General features: G+C 37.8%; 1 protein-coding gene across 1 annotated transcript; it reads right to left on the reverse strand.

Moving 5' to 3' along the window:
* Positions 1–12156: 12156 nt before the first annotated feature.
* LOC115951924 lies at positions 12157–12786 on the reverse strand. Its single transcript, XM_031069044.1, has one exon. It carries the CDS (start codon positions 12784–12786, stop codon positions 12157–12159), a length of 630 nt encoding a protein of 209 aa, XP_030924904.1.
* Between the last annotated feature and the right edge of the window lie 1436 nt (positions 12787–14222).

Raw genomic sequence — 14222 nt, forward strand, 5'->3', positions numbered from 1 at the left:
TTGGCAAACCCGGGCCCTTAATATGGCCCATTTAGCTTGATCCCGCATTTATGTGAGCGGTTTCCCAGGAAGTTAGGCGGTTTTTGAGGGATTCCTTTTAATCCGCTCGGAATCTGCTCCTGCCGCTTGGATGTCCCAGACGCGCCCTTAATGAATCCCCTTAACGAGGCTCATTTATATCCGGCGGCTCATTTGATAAGGTGGAGAAGTGGAACGGACGCCTCTTTTTTCTTCAGATTCTTTGGGAAGGTTGAATGCATTTAATGCCATCCGTTCTGCTCTTCCTATAAGAAGGCAAGCAGGAGGCCATCACTTTCGTACTAACTCCCTTCTATTCTTCTGAGATCGCAACAAATGATGAAGAAATCATGCCCCTCCTCTAGACACCATATTCTGATAAAGTTTGAAATGGCTCAATCAGGGCAAGGGTGGCGCAGACTTAAGATCCGTCCCGCCTCTCTTTTAGCCAAAATCCGAAGCAGGGGCTCACCACGCCGAACTCTTGGCGTGACTGAGTCGAGAATACCCAATATCAGCACCACCCGGCTCCTCACGAGCGTACCTAATATGGCACCAACGTGTTAGGAGTCAGGGCTGAGGCAGGGGCTAAGTGCTTCTGCTTCTCCCTCTTTTGCTCCTTGGTGCCCTCCTCCACCTTCCTCTTATAGTCTTCCCAGCACCAGTTCCGCCTTGGTGCCTTCTCTTTTCCCTCTTTTGCTCCTTTTCTTTCTTTTCATCTCTTCTCTCTTCTTCTCTTCCTTCTTTACTCATGTCCTCCATCTTCCTCATTCATCTCCTCCATCTTCTTCATTGATTTCTTCCTTACTATTTCCTTCTCCTTCAATTCTTCTTCCTTCTCCTTCGATTCCTTTCCCTTGTTCTTCATCCTTTTCCGAAGAAGGTTCTTATCATGATATGAGCAATATTGAGGCAGAGACTGAAGAGACCTTGAAGATGAGTTTAAAAGAAGCCTGACTGCTTACTTCTCTGTACTGCGAATGTTATCGTTGCTTCAGCAGTCCTCCTTTTGTATAGGCTTGTTTGAGCCCTTTTTTGTACATTGTAATAATCTCTTATATTAATAAAAGTGTTTATTATTTCATTTTGCATATTCCGTTTATGTTTTTGTATATTGGTAAATGCTGCTCGGCTCAATGAGAAAGTATCTAAACCGATGACAACTAAGACCAAAATACTTGATAATAAAAAGATGTTGCCATAACTCTAATATAAGTGTTTGGCCCAATAAGGCCGACCAGTGAAAAGTAATGATTACCCATGCTGGCCGAGGAGAGAACTGGAGGCTTGATGCCGTGTTTGGGTCCGAGGACCATATAAGGCCTTGATTCTATCCAGAACTCGTAATAATAGTAATTTTTATACTTGGTTTCCCTATAGGCTTGAGTCCGAGGACCATGCAAGGCCTTGGTTCAGTCCATAACTTGTAATAATAATAGTTTTTATACTTGGTTTCCCCATAGGCTTGAGTCCGAGGACCATGCAAGACCTTGGTTCAGTCCATAACTTGTAATAATAATAGTTTTTATACTTAGTTTTCCCATAGGCTTGAGTCCGAGGACCATGCAAGGCCTTGGTTCTGTTTTATTCCCTCTCCTTAGGTATCCCGTACGCGGCCGGGCAGGAGGTTGTCCTCGGCATTAGTTATTACCCGGCGTGGGCCGTAGTCCGTGGGCCATCATGTAGCAAGGGCATGGGCCGCAAATTTACTAGGCCCACAGATCAGGAGATATTTCCATAGTCTTTGGCCACGCGGTACTTTTGGGTGTCCCGATGTTCGAGGTGCACCTCCACGAGGCTCCTTTAGTCTTGTCGTTGCAGAGGTTTGTTGGAAGTCGAGCTGGAGACGTTTTGTCTGTAGCGTTCCTTGGGAAGCTGCGCTAATTAAATGCCACCACCCTATCTCCTCAAATAAATAAGAGAGCAAGTTTCTTTGCCTAGGCACCAGCTCCTTAGTCTCCTCCTTCAGCTTCCTCCCGCAGTAAGTCATGTTTGAGACGAGGGTCGGGGAAGAAAAACTCTCTCCGCCGCAAAGGCGCCACGTTCTCCTCAGGCTCAGAAGAGTGATATACGGGCAACGAAGGCATAGATTCAAAGAAATATTCCCTTATGACAGAAGGGAGAGGATGTTTCCCACGCTTTTAGTCAAAATCCGAAGCAGGTTCTGGTCATGCCAGATTTTTGGTATGTCCGAAGAAGGAATTTCCACCATCAGCACTGTCTACCTTGTAGCCGGCAAATTTCTGCGGGGGCTTCCCAACTTCCGGCTCCCTGCATCTTCTTTGTAGATGGTGTTAGCCTGAGGTCAGGTTCTTTTGCTTCCTGAGTTTCGGGCACGTGAAAGCGTTGAGGATGAAACGAGGTCTTGAGGCAGTAGCCGACCTCTCCTCTGTGCTACCTGCATCCTCCCCACTGCGGCGTGAGGCTCAAGTTGGGCTCCTTTGCTGCCGGAGCTATGGGCATGCGAAAGCATGGGGGAAGGGACAAGGCCTCGAAGCAGTAGCCAACCTCTCGTCTGTGCTACCTCCTCGGCCTTCTCTTGCTTCCTTGTAACTTTCCTTTCTATCATGTAGCAAGTTTTATCACAAGTTGATTTCGGCTTTTTGTTGTATGCTGTACTGTTTCTTTGTTTTAATAAAAAAGGAAATTTTGCCTACTTATTTTGAATACTACTCTTTTTGCAACATTATTTTGTGGAAGGGTGTGCTCCCTGTGTTTGTTTCTTCAATGATACTTAGAGCAGGAAGTTTTGAAACATAATCCAATCAATTCTAATGTACCAACACTACCAAACATTACGGCGATAATTCATAGCAAGTTTAACTCAGGAAACTAGCAAAAATAACAATTGAATATTCTGTGATAAGTATGAGAGTACCGTCCGAGGAGTTGACGGAGGGTAAAGAACTCAAATCGTTTCTCAGGTGACGTGTTGCCCTACGTCGCATCGATTCCCTTGGTGCTGCAGATCTAAGAGCAGACTTGCGAATCCCCGCAATTTGGGAACTGACCCAATGGCGAGTGGAGAGTTTTCCTCAGATGAATCCAAATTCTACGTAATGTAGTTTTTCCTTACGAGCAGTTGGTTTTCCCATAGGTTTGAGTCCGAGGACCATACAAGACCTTGGTTCTGTCCAAAACTTGTGATATTTATCTCTTGTACTTGGTTTCCCCATAGGTTTGAGTCCGAGGACCATGCAAGACCTTGGTTCTGTCCAAAGCTCGTGATATTTATTTTTTGTATTTGGTTTCCCCACAGGCTTGAGTCCGTGGACCATGCAAGGCCTTGGTTCTGTCCAAAACTTTTGATTTTCATCTCTTGTACTTGGTTTCCCTATAGGTTTGAGTCCGAGGACAATGCAAGACTTTGGTTCTGTCCAAAGCTCGTGATATTTATTTTTTGTATTTGGTTTCCCCACAGGCTTGAGTCCGTGGACCATGCAAGACCTTGGTTCTGTCCAAAACTTTTGATTTTCATCTCTTGTACTTGGTTTCCCCATAGGTTTGAGTCCGAGGACCATGCAAGACCTTGGTTCTGTCCAAAGCTCGTGAGATTTGTTTTTTTGTGCTTGGTTTCCCCACAGGCTTGAGTCCGTGGACCATGCAAGATCTTGGTTCTGTCCAAAACTTTTGATTTTCATCTCTTGTACTTTGTTTCCCCATAGGTTTGAGTCCGAGGACCATGCAAGACCTTGGTTCTGTCCAAAGCTTGTGAGATTTATTTTTTGTATTTGGTTTCCCCACAGGCTTGAGTCCGTGGACCATGCAAGGCCTTGGTTCTGTCCAAAACTTTTGATTTTCATCTCTTGTACTTGGTTTCCCCATAGGTTTGAGTCCGAGGACCATGCAAGACCTTGGTTCTGTCCAAAGCTCGTGAGATTTGTTTTTTGTGCTTGGTTTCCCCACAGGCTTGAGTCCGTGGACCATGCAATGACCTTGGTTCTTGTCCCTAAGCTTTTGAGTTTCATCTCTTGTACTTCGGTTTCCCCATAGGTTTGAGTCCGAGACCATCAAGATCTTGGTTTCTGTCCCAAAGTTTGTGAGATTTTGTTTTTTTGTGCTTGGTTTCCCCACAGGCTTGAGTCCGTGGAACCATGCAAGACCCTTGGTTCTGTACAAAAGCTTTTGGATTTTCATCTCTTGTACTTGGTTTCCCCATAGGTTTGAGTCCGAGGACCATGCAAGACCTTGGTTTCTGTCCAAAAAACTTACGAGAATTATTTTTTTTTTGTATTTGGTTTCCCCACAGGCTTGAGTCCGTGACCATGCAAGGCTTGTTCTGTCCAAAACTTTTTGATTTTCAAATCTCTTGTACTTGGTTCTCCCATAGGTTTGAGTCCGAGGGACATGCAAGACCTATTGGTTCGTCCAAAGCTTGTGAGATTTGTTTTTTGTGTTGGTTTTCCCCAAGGCTTGGAGTCCGTGGACCATGCAAGACCTTGGTTCTGTCCAAAAGTTTTTGAGTTTCATCTCTTGTACTTGGTTTCCCCATAAGGTTTGAGTCCGAGGACCATGCAAGACCTTGGTTCTGTCCAAAGCTTATGAGATTTATTTTTTGTATTTGGTTTCCCCACAGGCTTGAGTCCGTGGACCATGCAAGGCCTTGGTTCTGTCCAAAACTTTTGATTTTCATCTCTTGTACTTGGTTTCCCCATAGGTTTGAGTCCGAGGACCATGCAAGACCTTGGTTCTGTCCAAAACTTACGAGATTTATTTTTGTGTGTTTGGTTTCCCCACAGGCTTGAGTCCGTGGACCATGCAAGGCCTTGGTTCTGTCCAAAACTTTTGATTTTCATCTCTTGTACTTGGTTTTCCCCATAGGTTTGAGTCCGAGGACCATGCAAGACCTTGGTTTCTGGTCCAAAACTGTGAGATTTGTTTTTTGTGCTTGGTTTCCCCACAGGCTTGAAAGTCCGTGGACGCATGCAAGACCTTGGTTCTGTCCAAAGCTTTTGATTTTCATCTCTTGTACTTGGTTTCCCCATAGGTTTGAGTCCGAGGACCATGCAAGACCTTGGTTCTGTCCAAAGCTTGTGAGATTTATTTTTTGTATTTGGTTTCCCCACAGGCTTGAGTCCGTGGACCATGCAAGGCCTTGGTTCTGTCCAAAACTTTTGATTTTCATCTCTTGTACTTGGTTTCCCCATAGGTTTGAGTCCGAGGACCATGCAAGACCTTGGTTCTGTCCAAAGCTCGTGAGATTTGTTTTTTGTGCTTGGTTTCCCCACAGGCTTGAGTCCGTGGACCATGCAAGACCTTGGTTCTGTCCAAAGCTTTTGATTTTCATCTCTTGTACTTGGTTTCCCAATATGGTTTGAGTCCGAGGCCATGCAAGACCTTGTTCTGTCCAAAGCTTTGTGAGATTTGTTTTTTTTGTGGCTTGGTTTCCGCCACAGGACTTGAAATCCGTGGAACCATGCAAGACCTTGGTATCTGTCCAAAGCTTTTGATTTTCATCTCTTGTACTTGGGTTTCCCCATGGTTTGAGTTCCCGAGGACCATGCAAGAACCTTGGTTTCTGTCCAAAACTTAGAGATTTATTTTTTTTTGTATTTGGTTTTCGCCACAGGCTTGAGTCCGTGGACGCATCAGGCCTTGTTCTGTCCAAACCCAAAGCTTTTGATTTTCATCTCTTGTACTTGGTTTCCCCATAGGTTTGAGTCCGAGGACCATGCAAGACCTTGGTTCTGTCCAAAACTTACGAGATTTATTTTTTTTTGTATTTGGTTTTCCCACAGGCTTGAGTCCGTGGACCATGCAAGGCCTTGGTTCTGTCCAAAACTTTTGATTTTCATCTTTTGTACTTGGTTTCCCCATAGGTTTGAGTCCGAGGACCATGCAAGACCTTGGTTCTGTCCAAAGCTCGTGATATTTATTTTTTGTATTTGGTTTCCCCACAGGCTTTGAGTCCTTGGAACCATGCAAAGACCTTGGTTCTGTCCAGACTTTTTGATTTTCATCTCTTGTAAAATTTGGTTTCCCATAGTTTGGAGTTTCGAGGACCATGCCAAGACCTTGTTCTGTCCAAAGCTTGTGAGATTTGTTTTTTGTGCCTTGGTTTCCCCACGGCTTGAGTCCGTGGACCATGCAAAGACCTTGGTTCTGTCCAAAGCTTTTGATTTTCATCTCTTGTACTTGTTTCCCTTAGGTTTGAGTCCGAGGACCATACAAGACTTGTTCTGTCCAAAGCTTATGAGATTTGTTTTTTGTATTTGTTTGTTTTTCGGATGTAAGCCCCTAGATCAGGGCGGGGAGAGCCGGCTTGAGGCCAAGAGCCCCTAGGGCTGCCTATGCCATGGGCGCTGCAAGGCGTAGCCCCTAGCAGAAGTTTATGTCGGAACAACAGCTGCACGTCAAAGGAGACGGAGGAAGCTCCGTGAATTTTTGCTTAGTAGAGAGTTGACTCCACCACCACCTGCGCCAAGCGCGCATGCTTTCCCACAGACGGCGCCAATTGGAAGGACACGATTCCTGCGCGGCCCAGTGACATTTTTGGGTTCACGCGGGAGAGATCCCTCACAATACGATTTGTAGAGAGTGGGCTTGAAAAGCTTGGGCTTGGACACGGGGCGATGGTCCGGTCTGGATTTCAGAAAGGTCCCTGTGGAAAATGGACTGGGCCTAAACGTTTAAAGCCCCGCCATGCTGCCACTTCTGAGAATGGGCTCCTCGGACTTGATCCGAGGACCCTTGTGGTCCTTTCCGGCTGTCCAACGGAGGACCTTCTCTGTTCTGTGCATGGATCGTTCCGGCGATCTTATTCATGAAGTCTTTCTTTTTTCTCCCCCTCTACTAGATTCACTTACTTCTCCTTTTATACTAGCGTGCATTCGATGTCCTTCGTCCACGTGTAGGGTCAGTCTTTACAAATACTGACATTGGTCCCATCAGTCTAATCCCGGAATTGTTGGGGATGACTTGATAAAGCTGCAGAGTACGGTTCTGTCAGGCATTGGGCCTTATCCAGAAGGGTATTTAGGGTAATCGCCCCAAGGTATTTTGGATTTCCTTACGAATTTATCCCTTTATTCTGGGCGGATTATGGGCCTGCCGAGGACTAGACTGTCCTCGGCTGCCTCCCAAAATTGGTCTGTGCTCTGCATCATGGAGCTTGGGCCACAGTTCTCCTCGGATTGGGCCCTCGGACTCTCTAAGGGCAAATGGGCCTGGTCCACGAATTGTTGGGCCCCACAACTAGGATGTTATTTAATTTGGTATTCGATTCATAAATTCTTTTTTTTTTTTTGTCTAATTAAATATAATTTTTTTAAACTTGAAATCTAAATATTTTATAACCAAGAAAGTTTTTTATTTGTTGTCATCTAGAAAATATGTAACTATATACATTATAAAAAGAAAATGTAATTCAATGAAGAATTTATTTAAATACACATTCAAATAAGCAATTATTAAATGGCCTAATATTGTTGAAGAGATTGAAAGAATCATACATATTCCTAGAGTATGAGTAAAAAGTTCCAAGCAGTAACTATAAAGTTGATAACTTCATATATATATATATATATATATATATATGAATGATAGGTTTTAAATTACCAAATAAAATTTTTGGATTTATTTCCAAATATTGTTTTGCCAAAGTATGTATACATCAATACCGGAAGATGAAACCTTTCAACAAGGAGACTTGGATTCTGATTGAGGTCTTGCATGCCTCCACATAATGATACAGTAATTTTTTCCTTTTTTTCTTCCTCGAGTTTTAAGTCTCATTACTTTTCAAGAATAATGGGATGAACAATGAAAGAAATAACAAAATTAAAATAACAAAAAGAATTTTTAATGGCTTGTGGCATGATGAAATCGCTTTCTTTAGATAATATTTACCTCACACTCAAGTTACTAAAGAGTTTCTATAAATTTGTCTTCAAGATATATCTAAGCCTATTGGGTTCTACAAATTGCAATTTTTTGAAGAAGACTCATAGGAGTTTTAGTGTTTCTATGAGAAAATTAGAAGTTATCTCAAAATTAAATTGTTATATCAGTTAAAAAAATTGAAAACAATTTTCCAATATTAACAAATGTTTATGTATCAAAGTGGTGCAAATTTTGGTCTTAAAAACTACAAATATAGCTATTTTGCATAATCTCTCCTGACACTCATCTAACATCTTGGTCATACCAACTTTAAATAGAGAGCCCGAAGAGTCTCGCCTCTACTCATCTATTATCTTAGTCAACCCAACTCTCGCTTGACACTTGGTTGGACCATGATTTCTGAATAACTTCATTGACCTTATTTTCTCTCTCTACTTAATAGATAATAAATCCTATAAAAAAAAAAAAAGGATAATAATTAACACTTTTCCACTTTAAAAATGGGATTAAACAACAGTCTTCCCGTGAGATCAAATTTGTATTACAACTTGCTTGGATATACAAAAGAATACAAAATATCCAATAGTCACTTGACAGTCAATTTGATCCAACAACTTGAATTTAATTTTTTCATAAAATATTCCTTATTACATTTTTTTTTTCTTTCATTTCTACAGAGGCTAAAATAACACCAAGAGTCTTGAAAGTTCTATTAATATTTCTCATGGAAACGCTACGGTTCAAACACTTCTATTCCCAACAATCGAATAAAAAATAAAAGGAAGTAGAAGAAGAAGAATGGTCTAGTACATATTAATGGTTTTTCTTAAATGGATCCATGAGTGCGTAGGCATTAGAAACTAGTAGGGAGTTAAAGTGGGCAACCACTTGCGTAGTAGACATCTTTGGTATCAAACATTTGATGGGGTTCGGAGCACATGATTCATGAAGTAGTGCTAGGCCCACTACCATTTTTACTTGAATAACAAAATAAATTGAGAGAGAGAGAGAGAGAGAGAGAGAGAGAACAAAACAAAACGATAAACAAAATAAAAAAGAACGAGAGCTCAGAGCTCTTACTTGAATAGATATGATTTAGCTCCGCAAGCGCAATCTTGTTGGTATCCCGGCTTTCCGCATCATCTGTTAAGACTAAGTATCTAAGCAGACAGTTCAAACTTAATGACAAACAGTTTAGTAATAAATAAGTACCAGCTAGAATCATGATATGTCAGGGCATTCAAGTAAGGGATATAATAGATTTTAAAAAAGTAAAGATGATTGGATATAATAAAGGAATTATAAAGTAGTAAAGAATATTGAAAAGTAAAAGTAGAATTCTTATTTAGTGTTATGATCAAGTGACTTATACGAAGAAAGTATAAGCAGAAACTTGTTATGTTAAAGAAATTCAAGTGAGGGATATAATAAAGGAATTATGTAATAAATTAAGAATATGTTAAGAACTTTGTAATTCAACTTGTATTTTTATTGTTTTCAAATGAGATATCTATGCTTTAAATCCTTGCACCACCAATTATACATCGATTTTTTTATTAGAAATGACCCAAAATAGAAAGAAGTACAAGCCATGAACATAATATATTAAGTAATTCAAGTAAGGGATATACTGACGGAACGTTAAGCTAAACCACATAAACTTTTATGTGTAATTTGTCTTTCATGCTTCCACTCATCATTCAATCATTACACATGATTAAATCTTTAGGAGGGAGCTTCACACACATATATACTTAGATTAGGCTAGAGTAAAAATTTTATCTTGTATAAAAAAAAATTAAAAAAGGAAATGAAAATTTCTTATTAGTGATCTTTTCAATAGAGACATCTAGAATTCAAATTCTCGCATCACCAACTATCAATGTATCAAAAACAAATATGTACTAATGAATATACAAAAAGAAAAAGTAGAAGTGACTTAAAATAGTAAGGATGAAGTACAAGCTAGGAACGTATTAGATCAAGGAATTCAAGTAAGGAGTACACTAAAGGAACAATGTTTTATGTTCTAAATAGTGTAAAAAAGGAAAAAGGAAAATGGAAAATGGAAAAGAAAAATTCTTATATCAAGGAATTCAAGTAAGGAATATAATAAAGGAATTAATTATATACTAAGTAATTTTTTTTTTTTTTTAAAGGAAAAGAAAACTACTGCTTAGTGGAAAATTATTCTTGTTATTCAGTTATCTCATGATGAGGTGTTTATCAACACTCACATTTACTTATGTCAAAGATATTAAGGATAGAGGCCTAGACTCTAACCAAAGCGGTACGAACAGTTTCAAATGAGTGTCACTTGCAAGTTTAGGCAATTAAAGTGGGTAACCACTTGCTTAGTGGGCATCTTTGGCATCAAACATTTGATGGGGTTGGGAACAAATGAATCATGAATTATTGCTAGGCCCACTACTGCTTTTACTTTTTAAAGAAAAGTACCGCTAGCCGCTAGGCCCTCTATGAACATCTTGTTACATTTTTCTAAGAGTAATTTTTTGTCTTTTTTGTTTTGTTTTTGCTGAATTAGTAGTAATTTTTTTTTTCTCCATTTGAAAGTTCTATACATGAAAAAAAGAAAAGAAAAGAAAAGAACGAGAGTTCTTACTTAAATATGATATGATTTAGTAACAGAAGCTTGCCCGCCCTGTTGGTGTCCCTTTTATGGACAACAGTTTTGTTATTGTTTTGTTTTCTTTTTTTTTTTTTGTTTTTTTGGATGGGATTATAGACAACAGTTTGGTAACAAAGAAGTACATGAAAGAACCAAGTAAGGTATATAATAAAGGAATTAATAGTAATAAAAAGGAAAGCAAAAATTCTTCTTAGTGTCTTGATCAAGTGACTTGAAATAGTATGAATGAAGTACAAGGAGGAACATATCTATAATTAATAAATATAAAAGTAATAACTTTTGATTGACATTATACTATTTGCTACATAAATTTTTAAGATCTCACAATTTTACACATTCTTTTATATATATATATATGTGTATTAATTGAATATAAATTTCATTATACATAAGAGAATCTGTGGGTTCTAAACTCCAATGACTAAAATTCAAAATAAGAAAAACTGTTGAAATTAAGAAGCATCTGCATCAAGGAAAGCAGCAAGGAGCTAGGCAGAGTTACTCACAACATCAGGGAAAGCCTCGAGATGCAATTGTGACAAGTGGCAGTGATCAAATTACTACTGCAGAATCAGAATGGAGCAATGAAGAATTGATGGACCTGATTGAAGCAGCACCTTGCTATGATCAAATAATTCATTCAATTCAGGAGATGATGCCACACGGGTTAGGAAGTTAGAAGGCAGTTAGCTGAGGTACACGTGTCTTAATTAGATAGATTCTGTTGTAATAGTTTTTCCCTCCAAAATTGGGAGTTGGTTATTTTCACTTTTCTCTCGTATTAGATTGTGTATATATAGGAATAGAGGTAGTGAATTATAATTAATTGGATTGTATTCTTTCTCTGATCAATAAAATCAGTTTTTTCTATTTAGAGAGAGAGAGTTCAGAATTTTACAAAAAACACATACAACAAAATACTAATCTTAAAGTTCATTGATCAAACTTGAAAATAAAATAAAAAAACCCCACCAAATTGATCAAATTACAGTTGCAAAAATCTGTAGGAGAGAGAAAGAGACAGAGAGAGAGAGAGAGAGAGGGAGGGAGGAGGCGTATGAGAACAAGGAATTCAAATTGTGTTGATCGCCAATTCCTTGGTTTGGTTTGTGGGGACTATGAGAGGGTTGAAAACTAAGGTTTGAGTTTAAAGTAGGGTTGAGGAAGAGGTGGAGTTAGAAGAGAAAGGTGGTAAAGGTAAAGAAGAAGTGTATTTCTTGGATTGGGTTACCGCTGTTTCTTCATCACGTCAATTTGGAAAACTAGATCTATTCTTTTTCTTTTTCAAATATTTTTTTTTTTTATCGAAGAAAATCAAAATTGGACACTTTAACAGCAATTAAGTACTTAACAGAAGTGGACGAAAGTCTTAATTGAACATATTTAAAACTTATTAGCGGACTCAATTGAATGAAAATAAAGTTAAATGATTGAAATGAATTCAAGTGAAACTTAAATGATGAGTTTTGCATTTTTGCCAACTTTCTATCTTGAATTTCTCTTGAAAAAAAAATTATTTTGCATTAGCGATTGTTCTGAAGCTTGATTAATGAAATTCTGCATCTTTGATTCACTTTAATACAAACTAAACTAATTTAAACAACACTTACAACATTTTATTTTGAATGAAAAATGTAGCTAACAATCTAAAACTTAACCGCATACATTGTACAACAAAAAATCAGAAGTAAGGGGATTAGAATGGAAATCACTAAATAAACCGTAACCCAATGAGCAAGGTTTGAAGGGTCATCCTCTTCCAAGACTGCTTGTACGCCCCCATAAAAGGCTACGATCATCCAAAAAATGGAGAATTCAACTAACGGTACTTGTAGCATTTCTGCGTACTGGGTGAGGCGAGGATATTTTATTTTTGGAAAAACTGTAAACGCAATGTGGATGCACATTACCGCAGCTGAGGTACCAAAGGCCAAACAATCAAACATCAGAAAGGTTCGAAAGTGTTTGCTTTTGCGCAAAACTGCCAAGCCCGTGTTCTCGTATCCACCAGGAACTTGAAAGGCTGCTGCGAAGGTGACGGTTGTAAATATTGTCATTGCCGTTATATTGAATTTGGTTATAGGTGTGTCTATTCCAGCATCGTCTTTTGGAGGTGTGTCTTTCACATTATTGGCACCACCCGTTCCTGCAGACAATATCTCCTGTGCATCATGAAATTCTTCAAGCTCTTCTGTCTCACGAGTCTGCACTTTGGTAGTTTGTCTAACCACTCGTTCCAAACTCAGTAGAATGTAGTCTCCACTCCACTTTGACATTAATAAGTCCTACAAGTTTTTGTTTGAGCATTTATTCAATACTTTTAGAGTTCAACAATGTGGTATTCTTTCCTCCATGGCAGAGCCACATTGGGGCAATGGCTCCCAAAAAAATTTAATCAAAAATTGAAAATATATGTATGAACCATTCTAAATTAAATAGTAATAATAATTGAAGTACATATGCATATGGCTCCTGCATTTTAAAATTAAATTTTTTATAAATTTATAAATAATATTCTCTTTTTCAAATATGTGATTTTGAGAAAAAGTCTACTGTATTTCACACCAAGTTAAATAATGTTACAATCCTCTTAGTGATAAATTATATATATTGGTAACTTAAATTAATTGGACATTCATAAAATTATGATGAACATATAAACTTCTTTTGACAATTAACTCAAAAATAAAAGGAGAAAAAAAGGGTTTTTATTTTTTGATCTTTCCTCTTATTAAAAATAAATAAATAAATAAATTCTTCCTTACATTGGAGTCAAGGTTGTGGCAGAAGGAGGGTTGTGTTTGATAGAGAAAGCAATTAGCTTATTATTTCATTCTTCTTCTTAAAAAATTATGATTGGTGTGTGTTCAGTGGCAGTTTCAGAAAGTTTTTTCAGATTTGTCATTAAAAACACTTAATTTTAAAAAATTATTTAATAATAAAACTTGAATATATTAACATCACAAAATAAAAACATATTCAAATACATAAAGTTTTAAAATTTTCTTTCACAAGTTTTCATTTTTTAAAATTGTTGTGTGATATGATAGTTTCACTATTAATATTATCAACTACATCTTTTTCAATATACACAACCAAGCAATTATTAAGCTACTGATCTCCTATTTAATTACTAACATATTGCCTAAATAAGTACCAATATAAACAAAATACATTATCTTTCTGAAAAAATATATCACATAAATCCAACAAATTTGGCTAAAGACTAAAGCAAATACTAACAAATTAGCTATTTGAAAAGTGTGCATTTATTTTACATAATAAAAAAAAAATAGCAATTTTAAAATATGCCAGTTGAAACCCAATTTAAAAAAATCATAATTAAACATTTGATTTGAGATTTTAGGCTAATATGTTTGTCTGAGCAATTTTTTAGAAGTGTAATGTTCATAACATTTTTGTAACAATTTCACAAAAAAAACTAGGTTGTAAGTTTTTACTGGTTCTAATTTGAACTTACTACTGAAATTATTTTCTATTCATCAACAACCTGTTATTTAGAATTTGTTATGAAAATATTGCGAAAATATTGTGAACATAGCATTTCTTGCAATTTATTTTTTCAACATTCAACGGACAAAAATTTTGGAGAGGTTGAATTTTATTTGTAATGGGCTATGCTAGATTTTAAAGATTTAGATTTAAATATTTAGAATCAAATTTTATTGTGTTGGAAAATTGTGAACAAAAT

The sequence above is a fragment of the Quercus lobata genome, chromosome 7 (genome assembly GCF_001633185.2).
Source record: "Quercus lobata isolate SW786 chromosome 7, ValleyOak3.0 Primary Assembly, whole genome shotgun sequence".
Classification (NCBI taxonomy): Eukaryota; Viridiplantae; Streptophyta; class Magnoliopsida; order Fagales; family Fagaceae; genus Quercus; species Quercus lobata.